The 25,607-nt window shown below is 40.9% G+C and overlaps 1 protein-coding gene across 3 annotated transcripts in view; it reads right to left on the bottom strand.

The window, feature by feature from the left end:
* Positions 1-2,411: 2,411 nt before the first annotated feature.
* ABCA1 (ATP binding cassette subfamily A member 1) overlaps positions 2,412-25,607 on the bottom strand; it is a 147,369-nt gene continuing 124,173 nt past the window's right edge. For all 3 annotated transcript variants that reach the window (XM_030826599.1, XM_030826653.1, XM_030826715.1), the window contains 18 exons: positions 24,773-24,805; positions 23,545-23,650; positions 21,993-22,067; positions 21,302-21,471; positions 19,910-20,087; positions 17,813-17,928; positions 17,556-17,700; positions 15,895-16,018; positions 14,679-14,808; positions 14,294-14,414; positions 13,454-13,516; positions 12,435-12,541; positions 9,932-10,073; positions 9,426-9,560; positions 8,375-8,478; positions 7,713-7,805; positions 6,811-7,054; positions 2,412-5,863 (listed from right to left, as the gene is read on the bottom strand). In XM_030826599.1, the coding sequence (XP_030682459.1) occupies positions 5,723-5,863; positions 6,811-7,054; positions 7,713-7,805; positions 8,375-8,478; positions 9,426-9,560; positions 9,932-10,073; positions 12,435-12,541; positions 13,454-13,516; positions 14,294-14,414; positions 14,679-14,808; positions 15,895-16,018; positions 17,556-17,700; positions 17,813-17,928; positions 19,910-20,087; positions 21,302-21,471; positions 21,993-22,067; positions 23,545-23,650; positions 24,773-24,805 (2,227 nt within the window). In that variant the 3' untranslated portion in view covers positions 2,412-5,722. The remainder of the gene's footprint in view (positions 5,864-6,810; positions 7,055-7,712; positions 7,806-8,374; positions 8,479-9,425; positions 9,561-9,931; positions 10,074-12,434; positions 12,542-13,453; positions 13,517-14,293; positions 14,415-14,678; positions 14,809-15,894; positions 16,019-17,555; positions 17,701-17,812; positions 17,929-19,909; positions 20,088-21,301; positions 21,472-21,992; positions 22,068-23,544; positions 23,651-24,772; positions 24,806-25,607) is intronic.

Below are 25,607 nucleotides of genomic sequence, written 5' to 3'. Positions count from 1 at the left end.
ACTGCATTTTTAACACAACCATCTACCTAGTTCAGGTCATAAACTAGAAGTCACCTTGCTAGCTCTCTTTCCCTCGGCCCTTACATGCAGTCTGTCAGCAAGTCCTGCTGGATCTATCTCCAAAGTGGACACTGAACATTACCATAGCTCCCTATCTGTTGCTACCATCTTAGTCCAAGCCACCATTATCTATTAGTCTTCCTACTGTCCTTTCTTCTCATATTAGCAAGTGTTCTTTCTGAAACAGAGTAGGTCACACCACTACTGTTTAAAACTCTCCAGTGGCTCCTTGTTGCACTAACAATAAAATCCAAATACCTTAAAAAGGCTGGCAAGATCCTGTGAGATGTGGTCCCTGCTATCTCTCCAGTTCCACCCTCTGCCACTCTTCTCCTTGCTAACTCAGTACAAGAGACATTAGTACGGATAGCTCTTTTACCACCTCACCTTGCCAGGCTTTTTCCCACTGGGACTTTTGCAACACTTACTCTTTCTTCCAGGAATATCCTTCGCACTCACCTTGGAAGGCTGCTCCTGCTCTTTTTATTCGGTTCTGAGCACGTCATGCCTCAGAAAAGGCCATCTCTGACTTCTCTCCATTGTTATCCAATTACCATGTCTTATTTTCTTCTTAGCACCTATTGCTGTCAAAATATGTTAGATGTGTTTGTCCACACATCATCTTTCACCACTGAAATATAAATTCATTAGAGCAGGAATTCTATTTTCTTCTACATTGTACCCCTAGTACCTAGAGAAGTATCTGGCATACAATAAAGTTCAATAAATATTTGTTAAATTAATGTATATTGATGCTGATGTGATTTTACAAGGTCGATTTTAACTGATACCTAACTTCAACAAAAAGAACCCTCTGCCACTTGACTGAACCTGTACCTTTGGACAAGTTTCTTATCCACTGAGCTGTAATTTACTCATATGTAAAATGGTACTTTTTACCTTATAGGGCAGGTGTTGAGAATTAAATGAAGTGCATGACAACACAGTAAACACTTGAAAACTGAAGCTAAGTGGTTTTTTTTTTTGTACTTAATGTAGACATTACCATTACAAAGTGTCAAGTTTTTTGAATCTGGAAAAGTTCTTCTGGGCTTTTCTACAGATAGAACAATGTTTTAGTCAAGACTCATGGGTAGGGCCAGGCAAGGTGGCTCATGCCTGTAATCCCAGCACTTTGGGAGCCCAAGGCGGACGGATCACCTGAGGTCAGGAGTTTGAGACCAGCCTGGCCAACATATAGTGAAACCCCATCTCTACTAAAAATACAAAAATTAGCTGGGCATGGTGGCGCATGCCTGTAGTCCCAGCTACTTGGGAAGCTGAGGAGAATCACTTGAACCCGGGAGGCGGAGGTTGCAGTGAGCCAAGATCATGCCACTGCACTCCAGCCTGGATGACAGCAAGATTCTCTTTCTCAAAAAAAAACAAACAAAAAACAAAAACAAAAACTCATGGGTAACATATTTTCATCTAAATTACCTGCCTTTTTATTTTTCAATAAAGTTTTTTTCCTCTCCCTTGTCATTGTTCACGAAGAAACAGTGTTCTATGATTTCATTAAAGTCACTATAACATGAACTTCAAGATAGGAGGATGAAGTTGTGATGCTGATGCTCAGGGGGCATCTTGGCTCACTTGAAGCCAAGATTTTTCTGCACACAAAGTTCAGATCTGTGCCACAGAAAAAGGACTGCTCACGACACTTTGTCACAGCCATTCCCGAGGTCACAAATAGAGACAGCCCCTTGTACTGCCTCAAAAGGACTGTTTGACAGGGATTCTTCAAGTAGCAAAATAAGCAGACATCTTTTTCTGAAACTGATTCTTAATGAGCTATGAAAAATAAATTTACATTTATCAGCACTGCTCATATGTTGTCTGCACAGCACTTATTACAGGAAAAAAGGAAGGAGTCACCGATATTAGTATCATTTCTGTTTCCACATCTACTTCGCCTTCCTGCTCACCACTGCCACCACCCCCAGCACCTTGCCAGTATAACTGCTATATTGTGTCCTTATATTTTTGGTTGAATAAACAAAAGGGCACTGAAGGCTGCCTTTGTAGCTTCCCCTATACCAAGTGAACATTTATTAAATAAGCTCAGCTACAGAGCATTTTCAGGAATTTCAGTGCAGCTTCATAATCATTAAGCGGAATATTTATCTAAAAACCTCTAACACTTAATACCAGTTAGTATCTTAACCAACATGAAAATACAAAACAACCTTTTATTTTCAAGTAGTCCCCTCAGTTCTCTTTTATGATTAAGGGAACATTTGAATCTTTTCTAAAGGTTTTCCTTTTGATCCAAATCACTTCCCCTCTACTTTTCTAATGGCTTTATAACCCTTCAACAGTAGGTGGTGCCACAAATGCACAGAAGTAAATTTCTGTAGACCAACAGAACTGTCACAGCTTTATTTTGTGACTCATTATATTACAACATAGAAATATGCATTTTAATACTTCATATAAAGTTATTGACATACAAATTTTTTTTTCTTTTTTCCTTTTAATGAAAATGATTTAACTTAGAAATCTGTTGTGAAACTTTTGTCTAGTTTTGCAATTCTCAGATATTCCAGTGCAAAAATAGATCCCATTACAGACAGCGTAAAGTGCTTGGAATGAGGGCCAATGATGAACAAAGAGCACAAAAACGGCTTCATCTTAGGGTATAAGAAGGGATAATAGCATACCTATATCCTTACGGAAATAGAAACATTCTAAGGGGGATGCAACAATTTTGAAAAGAATTAGAGCAATATTTCTACAGTATTACATTATTACTAGTAGATAATAACAAGGCTACAAATTAATGTCTCAATATCAAAGTGGTTCAGTATTACATGACACATGGCTCTTTGGAAAACATTTTACCTGATATATACAACCACAAGAAGAAAACACAGACAAATCGCTTTAGTCAATGATTAATATACAGTGAATGAACGATGTGCAACATTTAATAGTCACAAAGCATTTGCTTTCAGTACAGATAATGAAATACAGTAGTGTGAGGTTTGGTTGTTTTTTTAACAATGAATTGTGCTGGGCATTTATGTATAGAGGGCTTATTATTTTCTTCTGTATTTCTCATATTCACAGTTGTTAATAAGTTTTCCGAGGTGTCCAAAAGATGCAAAAGCAGAAATTTTTGAACACGTATTTTGAGAATTTCTGAAACTCACATAGTTACATTCCACAGGGAATATACAGAAATTTTGCTTGATTGAGTATAGAGTTGGTAAAAATTTCTACCACAATTAGGTTTACACAGGAAAATGTAAAAGATTACTATTTTAAAAGGTAACACAGTATTGATGAAGATGTGCAACTATAGATTGTTTCTAGCTTCAGAAGAGATCCTTTCAATCTGTATTAAAATGTTGTGTTTTCTTCAAAATAGTTCACAGTGCCTTTCGATTTTTTAAAATATGGCCTTGAAGTCAGAGAAACTGAAGGAGTTGCTCATAGATTTACTATAATGAAGAATTAGAATATGATTTTAGTAAAATGAGAAAACCAACATAAGTTTGATTTTGAAAAATATTAAACGAGGAGAAATTATTCTATAAATTCTATATTTTTGAAGATAGTGTAAAATGCAACGATGCCATATCACTAGTTATTGGAAATATGCCTTCATTACTTATATTTAAAAGCAATATTGACTTTAACTTCTAAAACAATCATTTTTTTCTTTTTCAGCAGTGGGTTATATAATATTCTGTAAATTTAAAAAATATAGAGAGATTAATTTCAAATGTGAAGTCTTACACCTTTAGAGTTAATATTCAAATTTTGGAAAAGATGGAAGAAGTTAGTAATGATATTGAAAGATCACTTGAACTTTGCCAAACAATAGTTCTCTCATATTTTTTTTTCTCTCAAGACAGTTAATAGTAAGTATTAGTGAAACAGTATTTTTAAACATGTTTACTGACTAAAAAAATAAGACTGGGTTAGAAAACTCTGAAAAATGCTCCATATGGAAGCACTTGTTGTTTTTATATTTTTCTTGACTAGTGATTGAAGAGATGAAAAATTTGAGATTGTCAGATTTAATGGGGTATCCAATAGCTGCAAAGCCAATTATTTGAAGGTACTAAATGCCATAAACACAAGTTGTGTTTTTCAGCAAGTTTTCAAGCTAGCTGTTTTCCCTGTTGAAGAATTCATTGTTTAGACTTGTGACCCTTATACTTTCTTGGCTTTTGCATTGTGGCAATTTAAAAAAAAGGCTGCCCAATATTGTCACAGTGGGCTCCTACAACCACAAGACAACCTATATTTGTAAACCAGTGAGCTGAATAACATGGCACATGAAGTCTACTGAGACTTAATTTCTCTCTACCCTTATACATACGTACATACTCTTTCAGCTGCAGCATACACTCAAAGAATACTTGATTGATGAATTGAGATTACGAGTATCCTAAATGATCTGAAAGAAATTCAAATATAATGTCATGAGATCTTGACCATCACATTGCTTTCTAGGCACTGGTCATGACTGATATGCAAACTTACATAAGAAAATAAAAATAGTGGGGCAGTGGCCATACTCCTCTATACCACAGGGTTCTACAAAGAGGCCATTCTAAGGATTCAGAAGTCACTGATAGAACTTAAAATTCCAAATAACATTAAAAAGTACAAAGATTTTTGTCAAAATACAACTCCATCTTTTCATTTTCTAGATTAATTTAAAAAGCCAGAAATAATACACTTGTGTCAGATAAGAAACATCTTGAGATGCAGTGTACCATGTTAGTAGACAGTCAGGACAAATGGGCACAGGCTTCCCTAGGTTTGAATGCACAATCTCTTTAATCCCATGCCCTGGCTTCAGCAGCTTGCAGCCCCAGCAGTTTGCCTGTTGATTTCTTTGCCTCTTACCAGGATCTAAGTATATTTAAGAGTCTCATAAGGATGACCCTGTAGACCCATGGCTCGAAGCACAGGACACTATAACAATGGAACCAAGTTTCCTGTGCCTAGAGACACCCACATTTTTGTTGCATGTTACTGACACCAGAACAGCTTATCAGAGGGAATCAAAGCAGGATGTTAGCCACACATGGCACCATTTTGTCAACTGATATTCAATGATGTTGGTAGACTCTGAGCAGAGCAGCTTTCACAAAAGTGAGCATGACACACCATGGTGCTTCAAACTTTCTGAAAAACTTGGCACTAATAATTCTGGCACACTCATTGCCAGCAATGGATGTGTCACCGGGAAACCAGTCTCCTGGCATGGCATGGCTTAGTGAATGAGGATGTGCATGCCTTTTGATTTTGATCAATAATCACTGGCCATGATTACTGGATGAATTATTGTTGCAACCCCAGTGAGAATACACAGGAACAAAAAAAAAAAAAAAAAGTATGAGTTCAAACCCATATGTCCATTGGGTTCCATAATAGAGTTTCACATAGGTATAGGTAAAAAACTAAATTCAAGTCTTTCACTTGAGAGCCATATATAGACACAGGCTACAAAGGCACTGCCCCTGTAATGGAATTTTGTTTTCATTGCATTGAATTGCATTGCATTGAATAGTATCAGTACAGTATCCAGTTTACTTCTTCCCACATCGAATTCTGGCTCTTTTCTCCGCAACACTTCACATGGTGCAAAGGAAAGTCTAGTTCCTCTTTACTTTCAGCCACCCCGTATGAACAGGATTCTTCATACATAGCTTTCTTTCACTTTCTCATCCTGTAGAAAAGATGTGAGAACTGCAACATCCACTACTGTCTGGTTTTTGTGTAATGAGAGGTCCTTTAAGTGGTCATCATCACTTTGGTCCTTGGCAAAGTTCACAAATACCTGTTAAAAGATTAAGATGAACCTTTATAAATACCACAAATACCACTCAACTTGCTCATTCTTTATTCTAGTTCTATTTTTCCAGACGTTGAAATTAGGTCAAGCAGGAGCATACAGAATTGCATAAATGGATTAACTAGAAAACTGTGTGAAGGAGAGAAGAATACTTGAAAAAAGCAATAACAACTTAAAAATAGACTTTTTTTTTCCCCCTTGACATGGAGTCTGCTCTGTCCCCAGGCTGGAGTGCAGTGGCGAGACCTTGGCTCACTGCAACCTCCACCTCCTGGGTTCAAGCAATTCTCCTGCCTCAGCCTCGCAAGTAGCTGGGACTACAAGCACGCACCACCATGCCCAGCTAATTTTTGTATTTTTAGTAGAGACGGGGTTTCACCCTGTTGGCCAGGATGATCTTGATCTCCTGACCTCATGATCTGCCCACACCTCGGCCTCCCAAAGTGCTGGGATTACAGGCATGAGCCACCACGCCCGGCCAAAAATTGACTTTCTATATCGCCTCCCACCCCCCACATCGCCAACTACTCAGTCATCCATTTACTTTGGCACATAGAGTCTTGATTAAAGGGAAGAGGGAAGCAAATATTTACTAAGTACTTATTAAGTGTCAGGACCTATTTGGTACTTTTTTATCTAATTTAAATAGGATTAGGCACCAAGTAACATGCCTGGCCCATGGTAGGTACTCACTAAATGGTAGTTTTTATGGTTATTATTACAATAAACTCTCACAATAATCCTATAGAGTACATAGGCATCATCTCCCTTTTCAGGTTCAGAGAGGTTTAGTAAAAAGCATAGCTATTAGTAGTAGATCAGGAATTCAAGCACCAATTCAAGATACAAACTGCTCTTGGACCTACGGGCAGGAGTGTGGGGGCAGGAATCCACACCCTAAGAATAAATCTGTTTTGACACTCAAAGCTTACTTGGTCAAGTGTTGTCTGAGAAACAGAGTAGTCTTCTATGTGGAGTCGCTTTTTGCTCTGGGAGAGGATGCTGAATATCCTGGCCAGAGAAGATAATGAAGATGGAAGCTGGTATTGTAGCATGTTCCGGTGTTTCTCTTTTAGAACACTTCCAGGAAAGGCAAGTCCAAAGAAATCCTGGACAGGCTTCAGGTCCGGGTTGGACCCTGCTATTCGTACAACTATTGTATAACCATCTCCAAACCTGAAAGCAGGAAAAAATACCCAAATGGAGGATCTCCAGGCAACTATTTAAAAGAACACTGAACCCTGGGAACCCAACTTGTGCCATGAAAAAGGGCGGCCTCTGGCAGGCCCAGAAATAAGTTTCTGAGAGAAGGAACCAGTTATCATTTACTAAATACTTATTTTATGTGAAGCACCATGCCATGTGCTGTAAATACATGATCTCCTTTAATCCTCACCTGGACCCATGAAGTCTGACAGATGTTGCAGAGAAACTGAGGCCCAGGGAGTTAATCACTTGCCCATGGCTCAGAGCTCATAATTGGTAGGGCCAGGATGCAAACCCATTTGTGTTTGACTCCAAAGCTTGCACTCTCACTAGTACTGGCACATGTAAATGTTTTTCATTTCATCTATAGCACAAAGCTAGGAGGTAGATCTTCCAGGGAAACTGACTCTTACAGTAGTTAAGTAACTTGCCCAAGAGTCACAGAACCAGTAAATGGTAAAGACAGAATTTGAATGCAGTTCTGACTTCAAAGCCCTCATTCTTTCCACTATACTGTTTTGCTCAGTTTTATTTCCCTTTATTTTAGAGCCACCATTTGTATACTCACAAAAGAATAAATACCAAGCCTTCTCACTAGGCACTATCCCAAAGAAATTATCTTTGTTACCTATTTTTTAGATGCTGGACACTGCCAAGGCACCTGAACCTTCCATTGACCATAATTGCCATCCTAGTGCAAAGAGCTTCACATTCTTCCATACTGCGGTAAAACAGAACGAGGTTTTAGTTTTAGAGAGATTCTCTATAACCATAAGAACATCACCATGACTTCCAGCATTCCAGCTTCCTAGGGACTTGTATTCTGTTACAAGTACATGTGGATATAGGGATGATGCTGTTCACTGTAGTGGTGTTTACAATTGTGAACAAGTTGGAAATAATCCAAATGTCTACAAAAAGGGGAATAGTTAAATGAGAGTATATCCTAATGGAATACTATCCAGCTATAAGAAATGACACCTAAATGCACTGACTTGGAATAATGTTTACAATATATTAAGTGAAAAAGAACGGTATTTATACTGGGCTTGCATTTTTGTAAGAATATACATAAACACACACACACACATACACAGATTTGCATAGGAAAATTCTGCAAACATAACCAGCCCAGTGAAGATAGTAGTTGTCTCCAAGTCGTATAATTTCAGGTAATAATTGTTTTACTCTTTGCTATTCTGTATTTTCTAATTTTTACAAAATGATCGCATATTCTACTTGGAAAGTTAGAACATCCCACAGTGAGGAAGCCAAGACTTTACTACGGACCTATGAGATGTAAGCACTACTGATCTCCCCTCCTTGACAACACTTAGGGCACAATTCCACAAGAACCGCCGGGCTTTGGGATCCATGCCTGTGGTGGGTTCATCCTGTAATTAGAATAAAGTAAGTCTTATTTGCCGGGGGAAAAAAAAAATCAAAGATAAATTTGTTTTTAAATGCAGAAGCATCTTTGAAATAGCTTAAATTGTAACTTACCATTCTAGTTATTTCTTGATGGACCAAAGAATTAGAGTAAGTTTCAAATTCATTTGTAAACAAGGTCATTATTATAAATGTCTTATTGATGCAGGAAACTCAAATATTCTGAGTACTTTTTTATAGAATTAAATTTCTCCAGATAAATAGGGAAGGAAAAAGGCCATTTAGTTGTAATTATCTTTTCATGACTGATAAGTGTATACTACACAACTTTTTGTCTGAAACCGCTATTGAAGTCAGTATAAGATTGGGGTGAAATTCCTTTTTTTTCTTTTTTATTCCGGCTCACTCAGATTACCCTAGTATATTGCAATTGTTAGCCTTACAGAAACAAATTCCAAACCCATGTGGAATACATAAAAGCCTCAAAGGCTTCTTCCCGTAATAACATCAATGCTCTTATCTACAGAAGAAAAAGGGTCAAGGGCCATTGCCCAGTCTGATCTGTTTTTCATCTATCCGTGTGTAAGGAACTATGACCTAGTTGCTACCCTGGGGATTTTAAAGCTGTGTCCACACTCTCTATTTTCAGGGAATGAACACAAAGATGATTAGAAAGAATGTTCCAGAGAAAGATCAAATCACATATCCAGCTTCAATCACACTAAGAAACAAAGTGCTTGGAGTGCCTCTATTTGGGAGCATCTGCAGGCATGGTACAGCCACCCCAGTGTGTGCCAAGGGAGAAGCTTCCCTCTGCTTCTCCAAGGTGGCTCTCCTGTCCCTGGTGGAAGACAAGCCAATCATACAACAGCCCTGGACATCTAGGACTTTTGAACAGTCATGTTTTCCACTCAGGCCAGAACAATAGTTTTCCATTCATAGTTACACTCACCAGAAACACGACAGGAGGCCCGCCGATCAAAGCCATGGCTGTAGAGAGCTTGCGTTTGTTGCCTCCACTATAGTTACCAGCATATTTTTCTCCATACTTCATGAGGCCCAGTTTCCGAATCGCCCACTCACCAACCTACAGTGATAAAAAGCACCTTGACTTTGGTCTGGCTTGGGAATTTTATCATGCTGTCCTACACATATATGTATGAAAGTTCTTTCACTGAGTAGGACTAGGTTCTATAATCGTAACCTGACAACTGGTGAGGAGCCAAAGCAGGGAGAAGGGATTCGTGTGGTGGGAGCAGCACTCCCTCTCTGCCCACCCAGCCCTGCCCCACCACCATTACAGGTTTCCACCCTGAAAGCAGATACAAAGAACCAGCATTTCAGACTGCTGCATTGATGAGGGAAAACAGCCTGAAGTCAATGTGTGTGGAAAAGCCAGAAGGTATATATTGTCAGGATGCCAAAGGAGACAGGCTGGCTTTCAGGCACCCACAGTACCTTGCCAACTTCTTTCTCTGGGACTCCTCTCAAAAGGGCAAAGAACTCCACGTGTTCTCTCCCAGTCAGCAGCTCTGTGATGGCATCAAACTGAGGGCAGTAGCCCATGTTCTGATGTACTTCATGGATGTTTGATAAGATACTGCAAAGGACAAGAAAACTACTTAGATTTTAAGCAGGTAGAGATACTCTGGGCAGACAATCTGGCCTGATGTTCCTATAAAGTATGCTTCTCCATTACAAAGACACCAATACATCTGCTGCTACTTGAAAGCACAGCCTTTCTGCCCCCCGGATGCTAGCTCTTCCTGGCAGGCAGGGTTTCTGCCTCGATCCTGCCCAGTCCTTGCACCTCCCTGGCTCTCTGAACACTTCAGTCTGCAGGTGCAGTCCCATTTCAGAATTTCTGAGGTCATGCCAACCACTGCACATTCTTTGCCAACAATCTCAGTCACACTACCCCGGGGCTTTAACACTAAGGCCCCATCCTAGACTTCGCTCATATGCACCATTCATATGCACCAAGTGAGAAGGCCCAGAAATTTTGGGTGTGAGCAACACAGAACCTAGAGACACAATTTATGTTGGTGGGGTGGCTTTTGGGTTCTATGAGGCCAGTGAAGTGAAGAATCAGATGTGAGAGAAGTTCAGTGTCCACATTCCAGACTGATGACTGCACCTTAGCCACAGCGGCACTGCCATGAACTTGGCCTTTCGGCAGCATCCATTCCTCTCTGTGTATCTAATTAGCAACCCCAGGGTCAGCCTTTTTCAGAATTAGCATTGAGGCACACGTGGACACCGTGCCAGGCCCTCACAGCTATACCAACCAAATCAGTTCTTACAACCAGTCCCTGTGACAAACCTTACTATGGGCTGGTTATTACTGCCACTGCTATATGCATCAGGATCTTGGTACTAGGAGCAAGCCTAGGAAAGCAGTTGTGCAGTGCTAGGCCTGCCATTCCCAGAATGTCTGTTCTCTTAGGACTCCTTTACATTGCTACTGCAAAAATGTTAAAAGACAGGAGAGGAGATCATGAATACATCAATTTCCTTGCTCTTTTCAAGTTCATTGGCTATCCCCCTGTCCAGTGTGTTCAAATTGTGAGTCATTGTTCATTAGTGGGTTGGGAAATAAATTTAGTGGGTCATGACCAGCACTTTTTAAATGATGCAGTATAAAGTAGAATAAGAAACAGCAGAGTGCACTACAATTAGTAACAGTAGCTACTGCTTTGTGAAACTTTAGGTTATACATTTGAGTGTCTACGTGTCTGTGTGTACATACTAGGTTGAGATATAAAATGTATTTCCCACAAGGGTCATGGTCAGAAAACCTTGAAAGCCACTGCCTTGTACTATCTCTTCACATAATAAGTCCAGAGAAGCTGGGCGCAGTGGCTCATGCCTGTAATCCCAGAACTTTGGGAGGCTGAGGCAGGTGGATCACCTGAGGTCAGGAGCTCGAGACCAGTCTGGCCAACATGGTGAAACCCTGTCTCTACTGAAAATACAAAAGAATTAGCCAGGCATTGTGGCGGGCACCTGTAATCTCAGCTACTCGGGAGGCTGAGGCAGGAGAATCACTTGAACCTGGGAGGCGGAGGTTGCAATGAGCCAAGGTCACGCCATTGCACCCCAGCCTGGGCAGTAAGAGTGAAACTCCGTCTCAAAAAAAAAAAAAAAAAAAGCCCAGAGAAGCCCTACATATTTAAAGTACTTAGAGTAATATTATCTAAGACGCCTATAAAATGTAGCTGTATTCACAAAGATCAGATTGCTTTGTGACCTGTGCAGTCTCAGAAAATGGCCTAATGGTGGCTCCGTCAATTTGTATGCTCTTTAGAGAGGGCAATTTACTTTGTAGGAATTGTTCCTGAGGAAATAATAAAAGATGTATACAGGGACATATTTACATAGTGAAAAATGGAAACTAATATATGTCCAACATTTATAAGGAATTTATTAAATAAATTATAGGTACATGTACATAGGGGAATTTTATGTAGTAATGTAAAATTCCACATCTTAGGAAATGTAACCCATTGGGAAATATTCATAATACACTCATTAACAACAAAAACTAATTTTAAAATCTACATAAAGTATGATCTCAATTTTATGGCACATTCATATGTGTATATAAGATAGACGTGGGGTGATGGAAAAGTTCTAAAACTGGATTGTGGTGATGGTTGCAAAACTCTCAATTTACCGAAAATCACTGAATTATACTCTTAAAAAACAAGTAAATTATATTGTATGTAAATTATACCTGAATAAAGCTGTTAAGAGAATGAGACTAACAGGAAATGTAAATTGTGATTATCTCTAGATATTGAAATCATGGATGATTTTATGTGCTTCTTTACCCTTTACTACATTTCAACATTTTTATGAACTCTAAAAATACTACTGTAATCAAAAATAACAATCTATTTCTTTAAATACATTAAAAACAAAGTCTTTGCAGCAAAACACAGGCTACTTCTTTTCTCACCTATTTTTGTTAAGGAAAGCATCTCCTCTGGTAACAGCGGTATCTCCTGTTAACATCTTGAAAGTTGATGATTTTCCAGCCCCATTAACTCCCAGGAGCCCAAAGCACTGAAAAAGAAAGATTAAGTTGTATAAGCAAACTCTAAAAACATGAATATAAATGCCCCTAACAAGTAACTACCTCAAACCTTCATTCTCAAATATCAGAGAAGAATCAAATATTTTCTTGGTTTTAACACATCATATAGATATTTAAATATGTATTTCTTAATGGGACCATTTTAAATGTGGCCGTATTTATAAATATTATTTGAGTTGTCAGGTTGAGGCCAAAGTTAATGTGTGAAAAACAGTAATGAAAGCCAGCTAGCCAAATTGCACCACCTACTCTGGCAAAAGGGCATAAAAGAACACAAACAGAAACCAGAAAGGAGAAAATCTATTTTTAAAAATCTATTTGAATGTCATCACCATCCCAAATGGATCACAAAAGCATGTTTTAGATGTGCATGCTTTTTCTGTTTTTGTTGTTGAGATGAGTCTCACTCTGTCACCAGGCTGGAGTGCAGCGGCGCAATCTCGGCTCACTGCAACCTCCCCCTCCTAGGTTCAAGCGATTCTTCTGCCCCAGCCTCCCTAGTAGCTGGGATTACAGGAATGCACTACTATGCCCAGCTAATTTTTGTATTTATAGTAGAGATGGAGTTTCACCATGTTGGCCAGGATGGTCTCAATCTCCTGACCTCGTGATCCACCCACCTCGGCCTCCCAAAGTGCTGGGATTACAGGTGTGAATCACTGCGCCCGGCCCCTTGCTTTTCCTTAAATTGCATTGAATTCTCTAAAATCATTCTCTTGACATACAGGGTCCCTTTCTGCTCGATGACTAATTGCTCCATCCTGGCATAAATACAGAAGCTTTTAAAATCCACTTTTACCCCTTAATGAGCATCGTTGCTTGACTGGGTAGAGATAGTCAGAATTATAGGGGCAAACACAATATAGACAAAGTGTCTTTACCTCACCAGGAGGAATGCCCACGCAAATCCTGTCAACAGCAGGCTTCCGCTTCCTTCTATATATCTGCAACAAACAAAATGTAAACATTCATGAGCCTCAGTGACTCACAGCTCTCCCAAGCAACTGTGGATGGCAGGACTATAAACCACATACACTGCAACATAAGCCTTGTCAATAAGCCTAAGCCATAGGCATATTTCATGTGCTAAGAGCCTTGGTCTGCGTTTGTGGTGACTGGCTTCTGAATGATTCTGAAGCTCAAAATAAAAGTGAACTTACTTTTTAACCTGTCTTTTTAGAACCATATCACTCATTATTATCTACATAATTTTTCATTTATTCAACATATATATGTATTGCAGGTATTTTAAAAATTAAATTCCACAGAGTAGAAATTTATAATAAAAATATTGCAAATACTGTACAGATTACAAAAAAGTAAAATTTGGAGATGCTGGCATCTAGAGGGCTGATACAGACCCTCTTGAGCACTGGCAATATATCAGCTTTTTGGACTATGAAACTCAAAACCATTTATTCTCCCTATCTCAGTTTCGACTAGATATACACTATTAGTATGTTTTAATAACCAACACATAAATGTAAGCATATAAAACCAATATATTCGAGAATGGGAATCCATATTACAAAATAATTCTCAGTAAGAATTCTTTAAGAAGTCTCCATGGTGTTTTTAAAATAAAATTGACAGAACCTTGGTATAGATGTACATTTTGGGAACACATGCCCTTTTATTAAGCAAGTCAGCAAACTGCTGGGTTACAGCACATAAAGCTGAAAAAAACTGAAGATGAGCTATTGTAACCTGTACTCTCTCACCTTCGTCAACTCCTTGATTTCTAAGATGTCATTCTGGCCTCCACCATCAAGAATTCTCTGTCTTTCCCGCCTCACATCTTCATCTTCATCATTCAGAGGAGGAAGCTTTGCATTTACAGGTCTTGGGGGAAAAAATAAGAAAAATGAACTTTTCAAACTATTTTTCAGGACAAAGATTCAGTCTCTAACGGAGTATTATAAAACCAACCCACCACAGTTTCCAGGATGGGCAGGGAGGGGGCTGTGGGACGCCCACATCAGGAAAATCAGTTTTATCACATATTTTGAGTTCAGTTCAATCCAACTCCCATTGGTGAGTGTTTCCCTGTGCGCCTCCTCTGCGACCCTCAACCAGGTGCTCCATGGGTTCTAAGAAAAAGCTCACCTGGGCCTGATGAAGAATCTGTACTGGATCAGAACAGTAATGAGGAAGAATACCACCCCTTCCACGGCCATGGCGAAGAGGTTTCGTCCCACCAAGTCCCAAGATAATGGTGACACAAAGCGATTCTCCCCTAGTAGACACAATGCAGAGATCTGGTCAGAATGGAGGGATCAAAAACCATGGCCCTTCCTCAAATTTGGGCCTATGTTCCTTAAAATTCACCGATCTTCCAATAAACACCAATGGCTATCACCCATGACAAGGAGAAAAGAGTAACAAGGGAGTGATCACTTTCCACGTCTGATTTGGGAAAACTTTTTATGACCCAGTATCAATCAGAATTTCAGAGACAATGTGTATTCGATTTCTAACTTCACTGAAGATATCTAATATTTCTTTTTTTAATGAGACATGCCAAAAATCCTTTAGAAAAGGCAAACAACCCAAGTAATTTTTACAGTCAGTATTTTTAATAAATTCTAAGTTTTAGTAATAAGAAATATTAGAAAGCACTTTAAGCAGATTCCCCTTTCAGTAGCATGTATCCTAGTGAATCAATTAAATCACTAGATTCAATTAAATCTAGTTCCATGTAACCATTCCTTAAATTCCTTACAAATCTCCTTTGTACCCCAAGTTGGAAAAAAGCCCCTCTTCTATGTCCAGTAAATAACATGGCCCATTTGACTATATTATCTAATGGATGAATAATAACCATATGGCCACAAGAGAAATACTTTTAACCATTCTAAAGGTAGAAAAAGATGTAATACATTATCATTTTATAGACTGTGTAAAAGATAATATATGACCCCATCTGCAGGCACATGATTCGCCTAATAGAGCCAAAGTTTGCATCTTTCCTTCTGATTCCCTGACCTTCTAATTCTCAAAGTTGTGGTTTGATTTTCCATTGCCTCTAACCCACCAAGAAAGTGGCACGAGCCAATGGATCCAAGCAAATGCCACTATCTTCCTTAACTTCAAAACTGCCCTTTCACTTTTCTCAGTGCTATCAGAGACACAGACAAACAGTTGTGTCACAAAACCCATGCCACAACCAGCTGTGTTGGCATGAGCCCTATCACTGGGCATGGGGGTGGGGGAACATCCTGTGCTTAGTCACCTGCTTCTTTCCAAAACAAAGTTCAGGGTACCAAGGCCTATGCAGAGTGCCATCTCCATTAAAGCATCCTGCAGCCACTGCTTCACTCACCAAACCTTTCCAGGGCATCAGCCATTGCCTGGTTTTTCACCATGTCAATGAGGCCTCGTCCCAGGCAAAAATGCGGGAAGATCAAGAACACGGACTTCAGGATATCATTGATATTATTCAGCTTCTAAAAAAAAAAAAATGGGAGGGAAGAGGGGGCGAGGGAGAAGAAACGGATGTCATTCATGGTTTATCCTAAAAATGTATCAAATTCTGAAATATGGGAGTGAAGAAAAAATTTGATTCTCTAGGGACAAACCGGACTTTTTAATTCAGATACCAATTAAATAGCAGCAGGCATAGTTGATGATATGTAGCAATAAAATTCTATTCTTTAGAAAATCTGGAGAAATGCTCTGAGTATGGAGAAATAATGAATGAAGCTTAGAAACAGGCTAGATTTAATTAGAAGCAAATCCATTAAAAATCCCTTAGCATTTTAAAAGCAAATTGCTCATGTCTAGGTCAATATTTGAGTTTCAGGAGTTTGTTAGAATTTTAGAAATTCTTCTCAAATACATCAGAATTTATGATCCCACAAGGCAACAGTGGCCAAATATCTACCAACTGAGTAAGGGGCTATACGCTGGATGCACTGTGCTAGGACAGGGGAGAGGCAAAAGTTAGTAAGAAACAGACTCCACTCCGAGTAGGAAAAGTATGTAAACAGGAAATTACCATGTAAGTGCATGTGCGTTGTACTGGAGGCATGGACTGAGGACTCTGAGAGCACAGACAAAAGAGAGAATGCCTCCCAGCAGGTAAGGAAAGCTTCATATTTTAGCTAAATCTTGAAGGACAAGGGATACACTACCAGACCCTGGGACAGAAGAAGGACATTTCAAGCCAGGCCTACAGGAGCATGGTGGCTGGGGACAACTCATCTGAAGCTTACAGCTGGGAAAGGGTGTGGTGGGTATGCACAGGAAGAGTTGTGCAACTGTAAAAGGCCCTGTGTACTGTGTCTGGGCAAAGGCAATGACAACCAGAATGGAGAGGAAGCTTTATTTTAGAGGTCCATACCTGGAAGAACCGACAACATAACCAGTTGAATGTGGGAAATCTGCAACAGCAAAGCAAGCATCTAGGATAACTCTAAGAGCCAGCTTGGGCAACTGAGTGGATGGTAGTGCCACTGAGTGTGACAGGGATGGCAAGAAAAGCATTACGTTCTGGGGAAAGAAAACTAGGACATGTCCAGTTTGAGGTATCTGTATGCCATCTAAATGGAGCATTCCACTAGGCAAGTGAGAATGTGAGATTAGAGTTCAAGGTTACGATCAAGGCTAAAGGCATAGATCTTAGAGGTGACAATAAAAACACCAAGAGAGGTGATGGTAAAAGCCTTGGAATTGAATGGTGTCGCCCAGCTCTCGTGTGTAAAGTGGAAGGCAGAGGAGCTACTCTTGGTAACGGCAACATTGAAAAAAGAAAGAAGTAAAAAAAGCTGTCAAAAGAAACCGAAAGGCTTGACCAGCAAAATGTAAGGCACAGCAAGAAAGAAAGGTGCTTTGCCTTCTCAGGGAAGACAGACTCTGAAGACGGGACAAGGCAGTCAGCAGCGTCAATACCACTGACAAGCGGAATAAGATCAAAATTGAGCACTGTCCTCTGGCTCCCAGAGATGCTCATCCCAGCGGGAGTGTTCTCTCTGCATGACTCACATTGTCGGTGAAGAGCTCCAGCACAAAGGTGGCCACGCTGCCATTGATGCCAATGAAGAGGTTCACGCTGGTGAGCACCACATAGGCTGTGCTGGGGATCTTGAACACAAAGGAGGCTGGGTACATGAGAGGTGTGATTGACCACCTGTTGAGACACAAAAAGATGAGTGTCTACTGAGAGTCCCCTGCCCTCCTTCTGACACTAGGCACCAAATGCCTTATCCACTGTGCAGCTCCCTCACTCAGAGGTGACTTACCCATACAGCAGAAGTAGAAGGGCTAGCACAGGCAGATTGGTGGAGGACACATAGGACTTCTGCTGGAAGCAGATGAAGATGATAATGACCAGTGTGGCAGGGACAACGTAATTGCACTAAAAGTGAAAACAAAGACATACAGTTTACCCCTAAATCAAATATACAACGCATCACACAAGTCTTCACCATTATCACACAAGAAAGGGCAGATAAACATATTGCAGAGTAACTCTGAATTAATGAAGCCACATAAACTATTAATCAAAATACTGGACAATACATTTTGACAAGCATTTTCCCCTTGGCTGATTTTATAAACTACATGCCCTTTCTGTCTTTCCAACAGCCAAGCCAAGGTGTCACGCTCAGTAAACTTACTGAACGATGGATTCCCAGTCAGAGTAATTTCAATTTCACGGGCAGCAAATAAGCTTCCATTCTTCTTCCCGAAGATGACTGTGTCTGTTTCATCATTAATGCTGTATTACAGTCTGCCCAAGTTCAATCTCACGTGTAATCTATTTATGAGGTAACTGCTCATAACATGAATGTCAGAATAGTTTCATCGCACTGAGAATAATTTTAAAGTCTGTCCTAACAGTGTATCAAGCAGTAAAATGCAGAAATAAAGACTTGACGATAGGACAATTATGAGAATTCACAGCTGGCAGAGCAAAGCACAGGCAGGGAAGTGATAGTGGGCTTGTCAGCTGCTAGAAGAACTGCAGCTTCAGACTACAGGGCTCTGCCTCAGTCCAATCCTACTTGATGTGTTTATCAACAACTTAGATGAAGACATGCTTCTAGCAAATTTCAGGAGCTCTAAAGCAGGGAGGGACAGATAATACCCAGGAAGATAAGAGATGGGTTCAGGGACTTGACTTTTCATCTCTGAATCACCTATGCCTGGCATTAAGTCAGACACATAGCACTCAGTCTGTGTTTACTGAATGGAGTAATTACTGAATCAAGATAAAACAAAAATAAAACACATGTAATTTAATATGGATAAATATAAAGTTTAGTTTCAAAAAAATCAAATGAATTTGTATAGAATGAAGGAGACCTGCATTTCACAATCATTTGTGTGAAATGGAAGTTTTGGTTTACCACTAAGCTGCCAGTAAGACAGTGCTCCTTCCAAAATGCAAAATCTTTGTGCTGCAGTAATAGAAGTGTGGGCTAAAGATTAACTCCCTCTGGACTCATAACCATTCAGACCACAGGCTGAACACAAGGTTAATTCTTGGCTTTGCTTTTGAAAAGGGACATTAACAATATAGAGCATAGCCATACAAGGACAATCGTATCAGAAGAGTGACAAAGTCTAAGAGGCTTGCTATAAACAGCAAACACCTCATCATCATCTCCACCACCATTGCTCACATTTGTACAGTGCTTCGGAGGTTACAAGGTGTATTCCCATATATCATCTTATCTGGGGAATACTCAGGTTAAATGAGAGTATGAAAGTTGTTTTTAAATGTCCAGGGACTTGTTCGGTGGGAGAAGAATTAGATTTGCTCTGTGTAGCTTATAATTAATGGAAGTTACAGGGAGCTATATTTCAACTGTACTTTACAATAAATAGAACTTCAGAATTCCTTCAAGTCCCCCATATTGGTCCAAATAGAAGCAATATATTGTAGCAGGCACAAAAACATATTTGCAATGGATGGATAAGCTGCTGATAAAATGTATAGAGTTTTCAAACGACAAATGGCTTTCCTAGTAAGGCAAAGAACATTCTGACTCTGGAGGTTAAAACCCATCAGAGAAGTTAGAGGCATTGACTTGGAGTTTTGACTTGCATCTCTCTGATTCTTGGGAAAGTTCTCACATAGGAACTTAAGTGGTAGTGGTATTAATTTTCATCATTGTGTACAGATTTTTCCCTCCGGTGTGACATGAACTCTGGTACCCAATGCTGTGTCTGGTGTCATGAAAGTGATCACCTGCCTCTGGCTACTCCTTTTTCATACATCTTTAGAGTAGCTGGAATATTTCCTGATGATAGCCAGGGCTCTTTCTTTCTTATCCATATCGATCCATGGCCCTGACAGACATTAGAAAGATACAGCAGGCCTGTGTCCTTACCATATCCCAGACAAAATTAGAGAGCCAGTAGATGACAGGCTTCACTCCACTGATGAACTGCAGGTGTTTTGCTTTGCTGACCCGCTCCTGGATCAGGAATACGACAAAGCTGGCTGGGACGAAGGACATCGCAAAGATGACGCAGATGGACACAAGGACATCCACTGATGTGGTCATCCTGGAAAGAAAAAGGGTGTGAAAATCTGAGGGGTCTTTGTTGCAGGTGGGGCCCAATCAGTGAGGACATGGACACACACACACACACACACACACACACACACACACACACACAGAGATATCTTAGGCACAGCCCAAGGAAAAACATCTGTTCACCAGACACATTTTATTCAGGGTTAAGATGATCATTTTTAAGTCTAAAAATATGACAATGTAAATCCCAAATTGATATTACTGAGGTCAAAAGAGTCCACTGCCACAATAAAACTAATGAAGGAAGTCAGAGTGGTTAATGGTATTCACTTTGGTCCACTGTTTGTGACCTTGTAAGAGCTGTAAGTTGTAAATTTTCACACACAAAGGACCAGTGGGGCTTGAAAACTAAATAAGAGCAGAAATATTACTCTGTAACTACTCAAATAAATTAATATTTCTGGCTGTAAATCAACTTGAAAATAACAGTATGTAGCCTATTGATCTAACACATACAAAAATTATGTCAGATTCTTATAAGAAGAATGGTCTTATAAGCCCATTACACGGGGTCTTGGTATAAAGATCCTAGTGCCGAGTAAAGCAGAAACAGGAACTGCCATGCTCCATATACAGGAAAGGTATCTAATGTGTGCGAAACATCAACTCTGCTGAGTGCTGGCTTTGGCAATTTACATGAACTGCCTCATTTAATATTATACATCTATAAAGTTTAGAGACCAGATTCAAACCCAGATCTGTATGACTCCAAAGGCTGCATACTTTAAACTAGCCCACCCTGGCTTTAAACTTCACACACACACACACACACACACACACACACACACACACACACACACACAGAGCTTAATTTAGGCATTAAAGATACAAGCTAATAAAAACATATTCCACCAAGTTTAAAACAGTGGTTTTTAAACAAATCAAACTGATTAAACACTTATAATTAAATTATAATTTAACAATTTTTGGACTCACTTTATATGAATTCACTAAATGTTATGATTTTTACATATCAGTGTCATTTTCTCTTCTGCAGTTCAAGAAGCCCAACCAGCCAATTTGTAAACTTATCACTTCTGCCCAGAGCCTGGATCAACCCAGATTTATCATAACGTAACGGTCTGTGCAGCTGTTCCCCTACAATGAGCTTCATATTTTTCTCCCCTCCTCCATGACCCTCTCCTTGCCCCACTCCATCCATTCAGACACAGCTACACTTACAGAGCCACCTCGGAGAGCTGCTGCTTGGTGAGATTCAGGGGATGATTGAAAGCAGTAATTCCATAATGGCTAGGGTTCTCTCCCTTTTGCAGGTTGGCCCGGAGAATGGCATTGTTGATGACATTCAGGAAAGAGCTGATTGCATGCCAGCCCTTGTTATTGAACCACACCTGAAAGAAAACATACCAGGTACAAGGTAATGCCCCCAAACCCTGCTCCTGCAGGCACGTGCACAAACACCAACCATGCCCATAAACCTCAGAAGGAAATTCTGGTCACCTACCAAGGCAAAACACTATGATCAGAGAACATGGCAAAGTAATTATAGTGTTCAGGACACAATGATCACTGACTATGTGGGAAGGCGCTGTGGTGAGGACCTTATACCTTTAACTCATTGAATTCTCACAACAGTTTGGAGGTAGCCAAGATTATTGTCTCCATTTCACAGATGAGGGAACTGAGGCTTAGACAGGTTAAGTAACTTAGTCAAGGTTACCTGGTATGGCTGGTGGCAAAGCAAATTCTCTGAATCACTACACTATACCATACTGCCTCACTGGTAAAGTTAACAGTTTGCTCTTTTCTGTTGTGAATGCCCCTGCCAACTTTACCATGAGTTGAAAGTATTCCAGGAAGCATAAGGATTATTGTTCATCAAAAAGCTACTAGAACAAAGACAGTGGTTTACCTTGACATTATTTTTGGTGTCCAGTCCTGTCATAAACCTTCCCAAGCTGTTGAGAAATCGATCGGCAGAACTGTCCTGTAAACAACAGAAACCTGCCTCAGTTGTGACTGTTCACATAGATAAGGGGCAACTGTCAATCTGGAACCTGTGGACAACAGGACGGCCCTGTGAGGAGCAATACCACTATTTCCTTGTTCACTGAAATTAAATGTGAAGCCACTAAATAAACGGCTCCTGAGAACCAAGTGACCAGAAATCTACAGCAGTGATGCTGCCATGATGCCACAAGTCTAGAAGGAATCACAGAGAAATCCTGGGATGCAAAGCCCCAAGATATTAATGTCTGGTTATCACAGTGGGGTGAGGACTCCTCAAAGTGCTCCACCGGCATCATCTGAAGAGCCAGAACCACACTCTGCCTGCAGATGTGCCAGATACATGCGACCATCACTCAAAAGCAGAGTTGTGGACTCTACGACTATCACTGCTGTCCACAATCCTAGGGTCCATTTTATCAGAGCCCCTTAATTCTCACTTAAAAATGGTAAACCTGAGACACAGAGAAATGAAGTGAGTACTTATCAGGTCCTGCAGACCAGCTTGCCAGCTTAAAAAAAAAAAAAAATGATTCATTTCCTATTTAGTCAGTGATTGTTTCAGCGAAGTATGCTTGAAACCCAGTTTATTTACCAACTGGCCAAATTTGTAAATCTAGTTGTTCTGAGAGCTTTTTTTGAGACGGAGTCTCGCTCTGTCGCCCAGGCTGGAGTGCAGTGGGCTCACTGCAACCTCTGCCTCCCGGGTTCAAGCAATTCTCTCACCTCAGCCTCCCGAGTAGCTGGGATTACAGGCGCACGCCACCATGCCCGGCTAATTTTTCTATGTTTTTGGCAGAGACGGGGTTTCATTCACCATGTTGGCCAGGCTGGTCTCAAACTCCTGACCTTGTGATCCCCCCCCGCCTCAGCCTCCCAAAGTGCTGGGATTACAGGTGTAAGCCACTGTGCCCGGCCTCTGAGAGCTTTTAAATCTCTGGATTTTTAAAATTTTTTTTTTGAGATGGAGTTTTGCTCTTGTTGCCCAGGCTGGAGTGCGATGGTGTGATCTTGGCTCACTGCAACCTCTGCCTACAGCATTCAAGCGATTCTCCTGCCTCAGCCTCCCAAGTAGCTGGGATTACAGGTGTGTGCCACCAAGCCCAGCTCATTTTTTTGTATTTTTAGTAGATACGGGGTTTCGTCATGTAGGCCAGGCTGGTCTCGAACGACTGACCTCAAGTGATCCACCCGCTTCAGCCTCTCAAAGTGCTAGGATTACAAGCATGAGCCACGGCTCCTGGCCTCTGGATTTGTTTTTGACCTACACTTTGAAACGTACAACTAAGTAATTCAGTTTTGTCTGGCTCAAATCACTAAATGCCAAAGACGGCTCTGTATGCCAACATATTCAGAACAATGAGCTTCCAGGTGATCCGTTTAACCTGCCAACTACTCCTATATCCCAACAGCTACATGCCCATTTTTCCTGATACATCTTACAATAGATATTGTACCTTGGCCAGCTTTAGGTGTTTCTTCATTTGTTTGATGGCATCATTAACTTCTTGACTCGGAGGAAGTGCTTGAGTATTACTGACACCCAGGGAAAAGCCGCCATACCTAAAAGAACAGCCTGACATTAAAACCCAGACAGTGGGGTGCACAGTATCATCAGCAGCAGACTCAGTGCGAGTGTGTACAAGGTTCACTGAGTCAAATTCCTATTCAAAGGAGGGCTAAATTTTGCCTCAGAGAAGTTACACGTCAGCTTCCTCTAATAAATCTTGGCAATCTCTAAACTCCCATGGTTTCTGCCCAGCAGGGAGGACCTGGCCTGATTACACACACAGTTAGATAGCTGAGACATCGAGGAAAGAATGGTGTTTCATCTCACAGATGCTCCTCCGACCCAGCGGCTCGGGCGTGAACGTGGGTCTGGAGGCAAGCAGATGGGGAGTTGGCAAAGTGGGAACCCCGCACTATCCAGAGTAGGCTGCCCTGGCCTTACACACAGGCTCTGGCTCCTTTCTAGCATGGGGGCTATTATAGGGGCCTGTGTCTGCTCTGCCCAGAGATCCAGGAGTCCTGGCCCTTGGGGAAAGGCAGAGAGAAAAGGTGGAAATCAGTAACAAGGAGCCTTCAGGCCCCGTGAGGTAGCCACATCACCGATCTCATTTTCCATGATGCACAAACTGGCTTCAAGAACTCTTCTGTCCCCAGTCCCACCTGTTCCTTCAAAACCCAGACGGACAAATGGGTTGAAATACAGTGCAAACAGATGGTTTTGGCACTTTTTATTTCCTCTAAGACTTTCTTAGTCCCTTGCTAAATGCCTAGAAATTGTCCTTGAGTCCTTAAGAAGCCTTGGGAATCTGGTTTGGGGGGAAAGTACAAGTAGGTATTCCCCTCACAACACTACTTACTTGAAATCCCTAGACACTTGCAGGAGATTTCTGATTCTCCTCAAGGAAATCAGTACATCAAATATTTCAGAGGCCTCTGGAGGGGCTGCTGGGCACTGAGCCACGATGGTCTAGGCAGAAACTCTATAAAGCAGGCCTAATCTAAATCTGTCTGTGCCCCGTGTGCTCCACATGTTCACAGGGCTTCTGGCCTCCTCACGGTGAGATGGCATCCACAAGTGTGTGAGTGACAAACAATCCCCAAGGCTTTCTTCAATCCAAGACTCCTACAACACCATCCGGCTCCTGACCTAAAGGTGCCAGAAAGACAGCAACTTACCTAAACTCATTCACCCAAATCTTGTTCTTTAAGCTGCAGAGACAAAGAAACAAAAAATCAGTTCAAAGAAAGCACTGAGCCTATTCCTGATGATGCAAAAGGAGTAAATATCCACCTGAGGATATAAGGAAGGGACAGAAATAACCCTAGAATCAGGCTGGCTTTGTAGGGCTGTGCTAGAGAAAAGAAGCCTGTGTTCAGGCTGGAGTGCAATGGCGTGACCTCAGCTCACTGCAAGGTTCAAGCTCACCTCCCAGGTTCAAGCAATTCTCCTGCCTCAGCCTCCCAAGTAGCTGGGATTACAGGCATGCACCACCATGCCCAGCTTATTTTGTATTTTTAGTAGAGATGGGGTTTCCCCATGTTGGCCAGGCTGGTCTCAAACTCCTGACCTCAAGTGATCCACCCGCCTTGGCTTCCTAAAGTGCTGGGATTACAGGCATGAGCCACCGTGCCCGGCCTAGAAGCTTTTTCAATTAACAATAATATTTCAATTGTGGATGACATATGGAGAAGTTATGCTTCTTTCTTGGAAACTCATGGTCACTATCATTCCAGCATGCGCGTGCCATTTAAAGTCACTGAGAAACTCCTAAGTGAAAGACCCCAACTGACCAAGTTGATGGGAAGGAAACCAGAACAAACATTTGCTGAGCCAAGCATTCAACACTAGGCTGCCATGTCCCGGGAAGCTAGAAGGCTCTCCCAAGGCTCCACAGCCAAGGCAGGCTCCTAAACCTTCCCAGGGCTCCCTCCACGAGACCACAAATTATCATGGAGTCCCCTATCAGAGAGTACCCAAGGCACTCTATGTACATCATTTAATTTAGTCCCC

The sequence above is a fragment of the Nomascus leucogenys genome, chromosome 1a, assembly GCF_006542625.1.
Source record: "Nomascus leucogenys isolate Asia chromosome 1a, Asia_NLE_v1, whole genome shotgun sequence".
Classification (NCBI taxonomy): domain Eukaryota; kingdom Metazoa; phylum Chordata; class Mammalia; order Primates; family Hylobatidae; genus Nomascus; species Nomascus leucogenys.
Note: the sequence above shows the minus strand (reverse complement) of the source record. Positions and strands in the feature narration are given on the sequence as shown.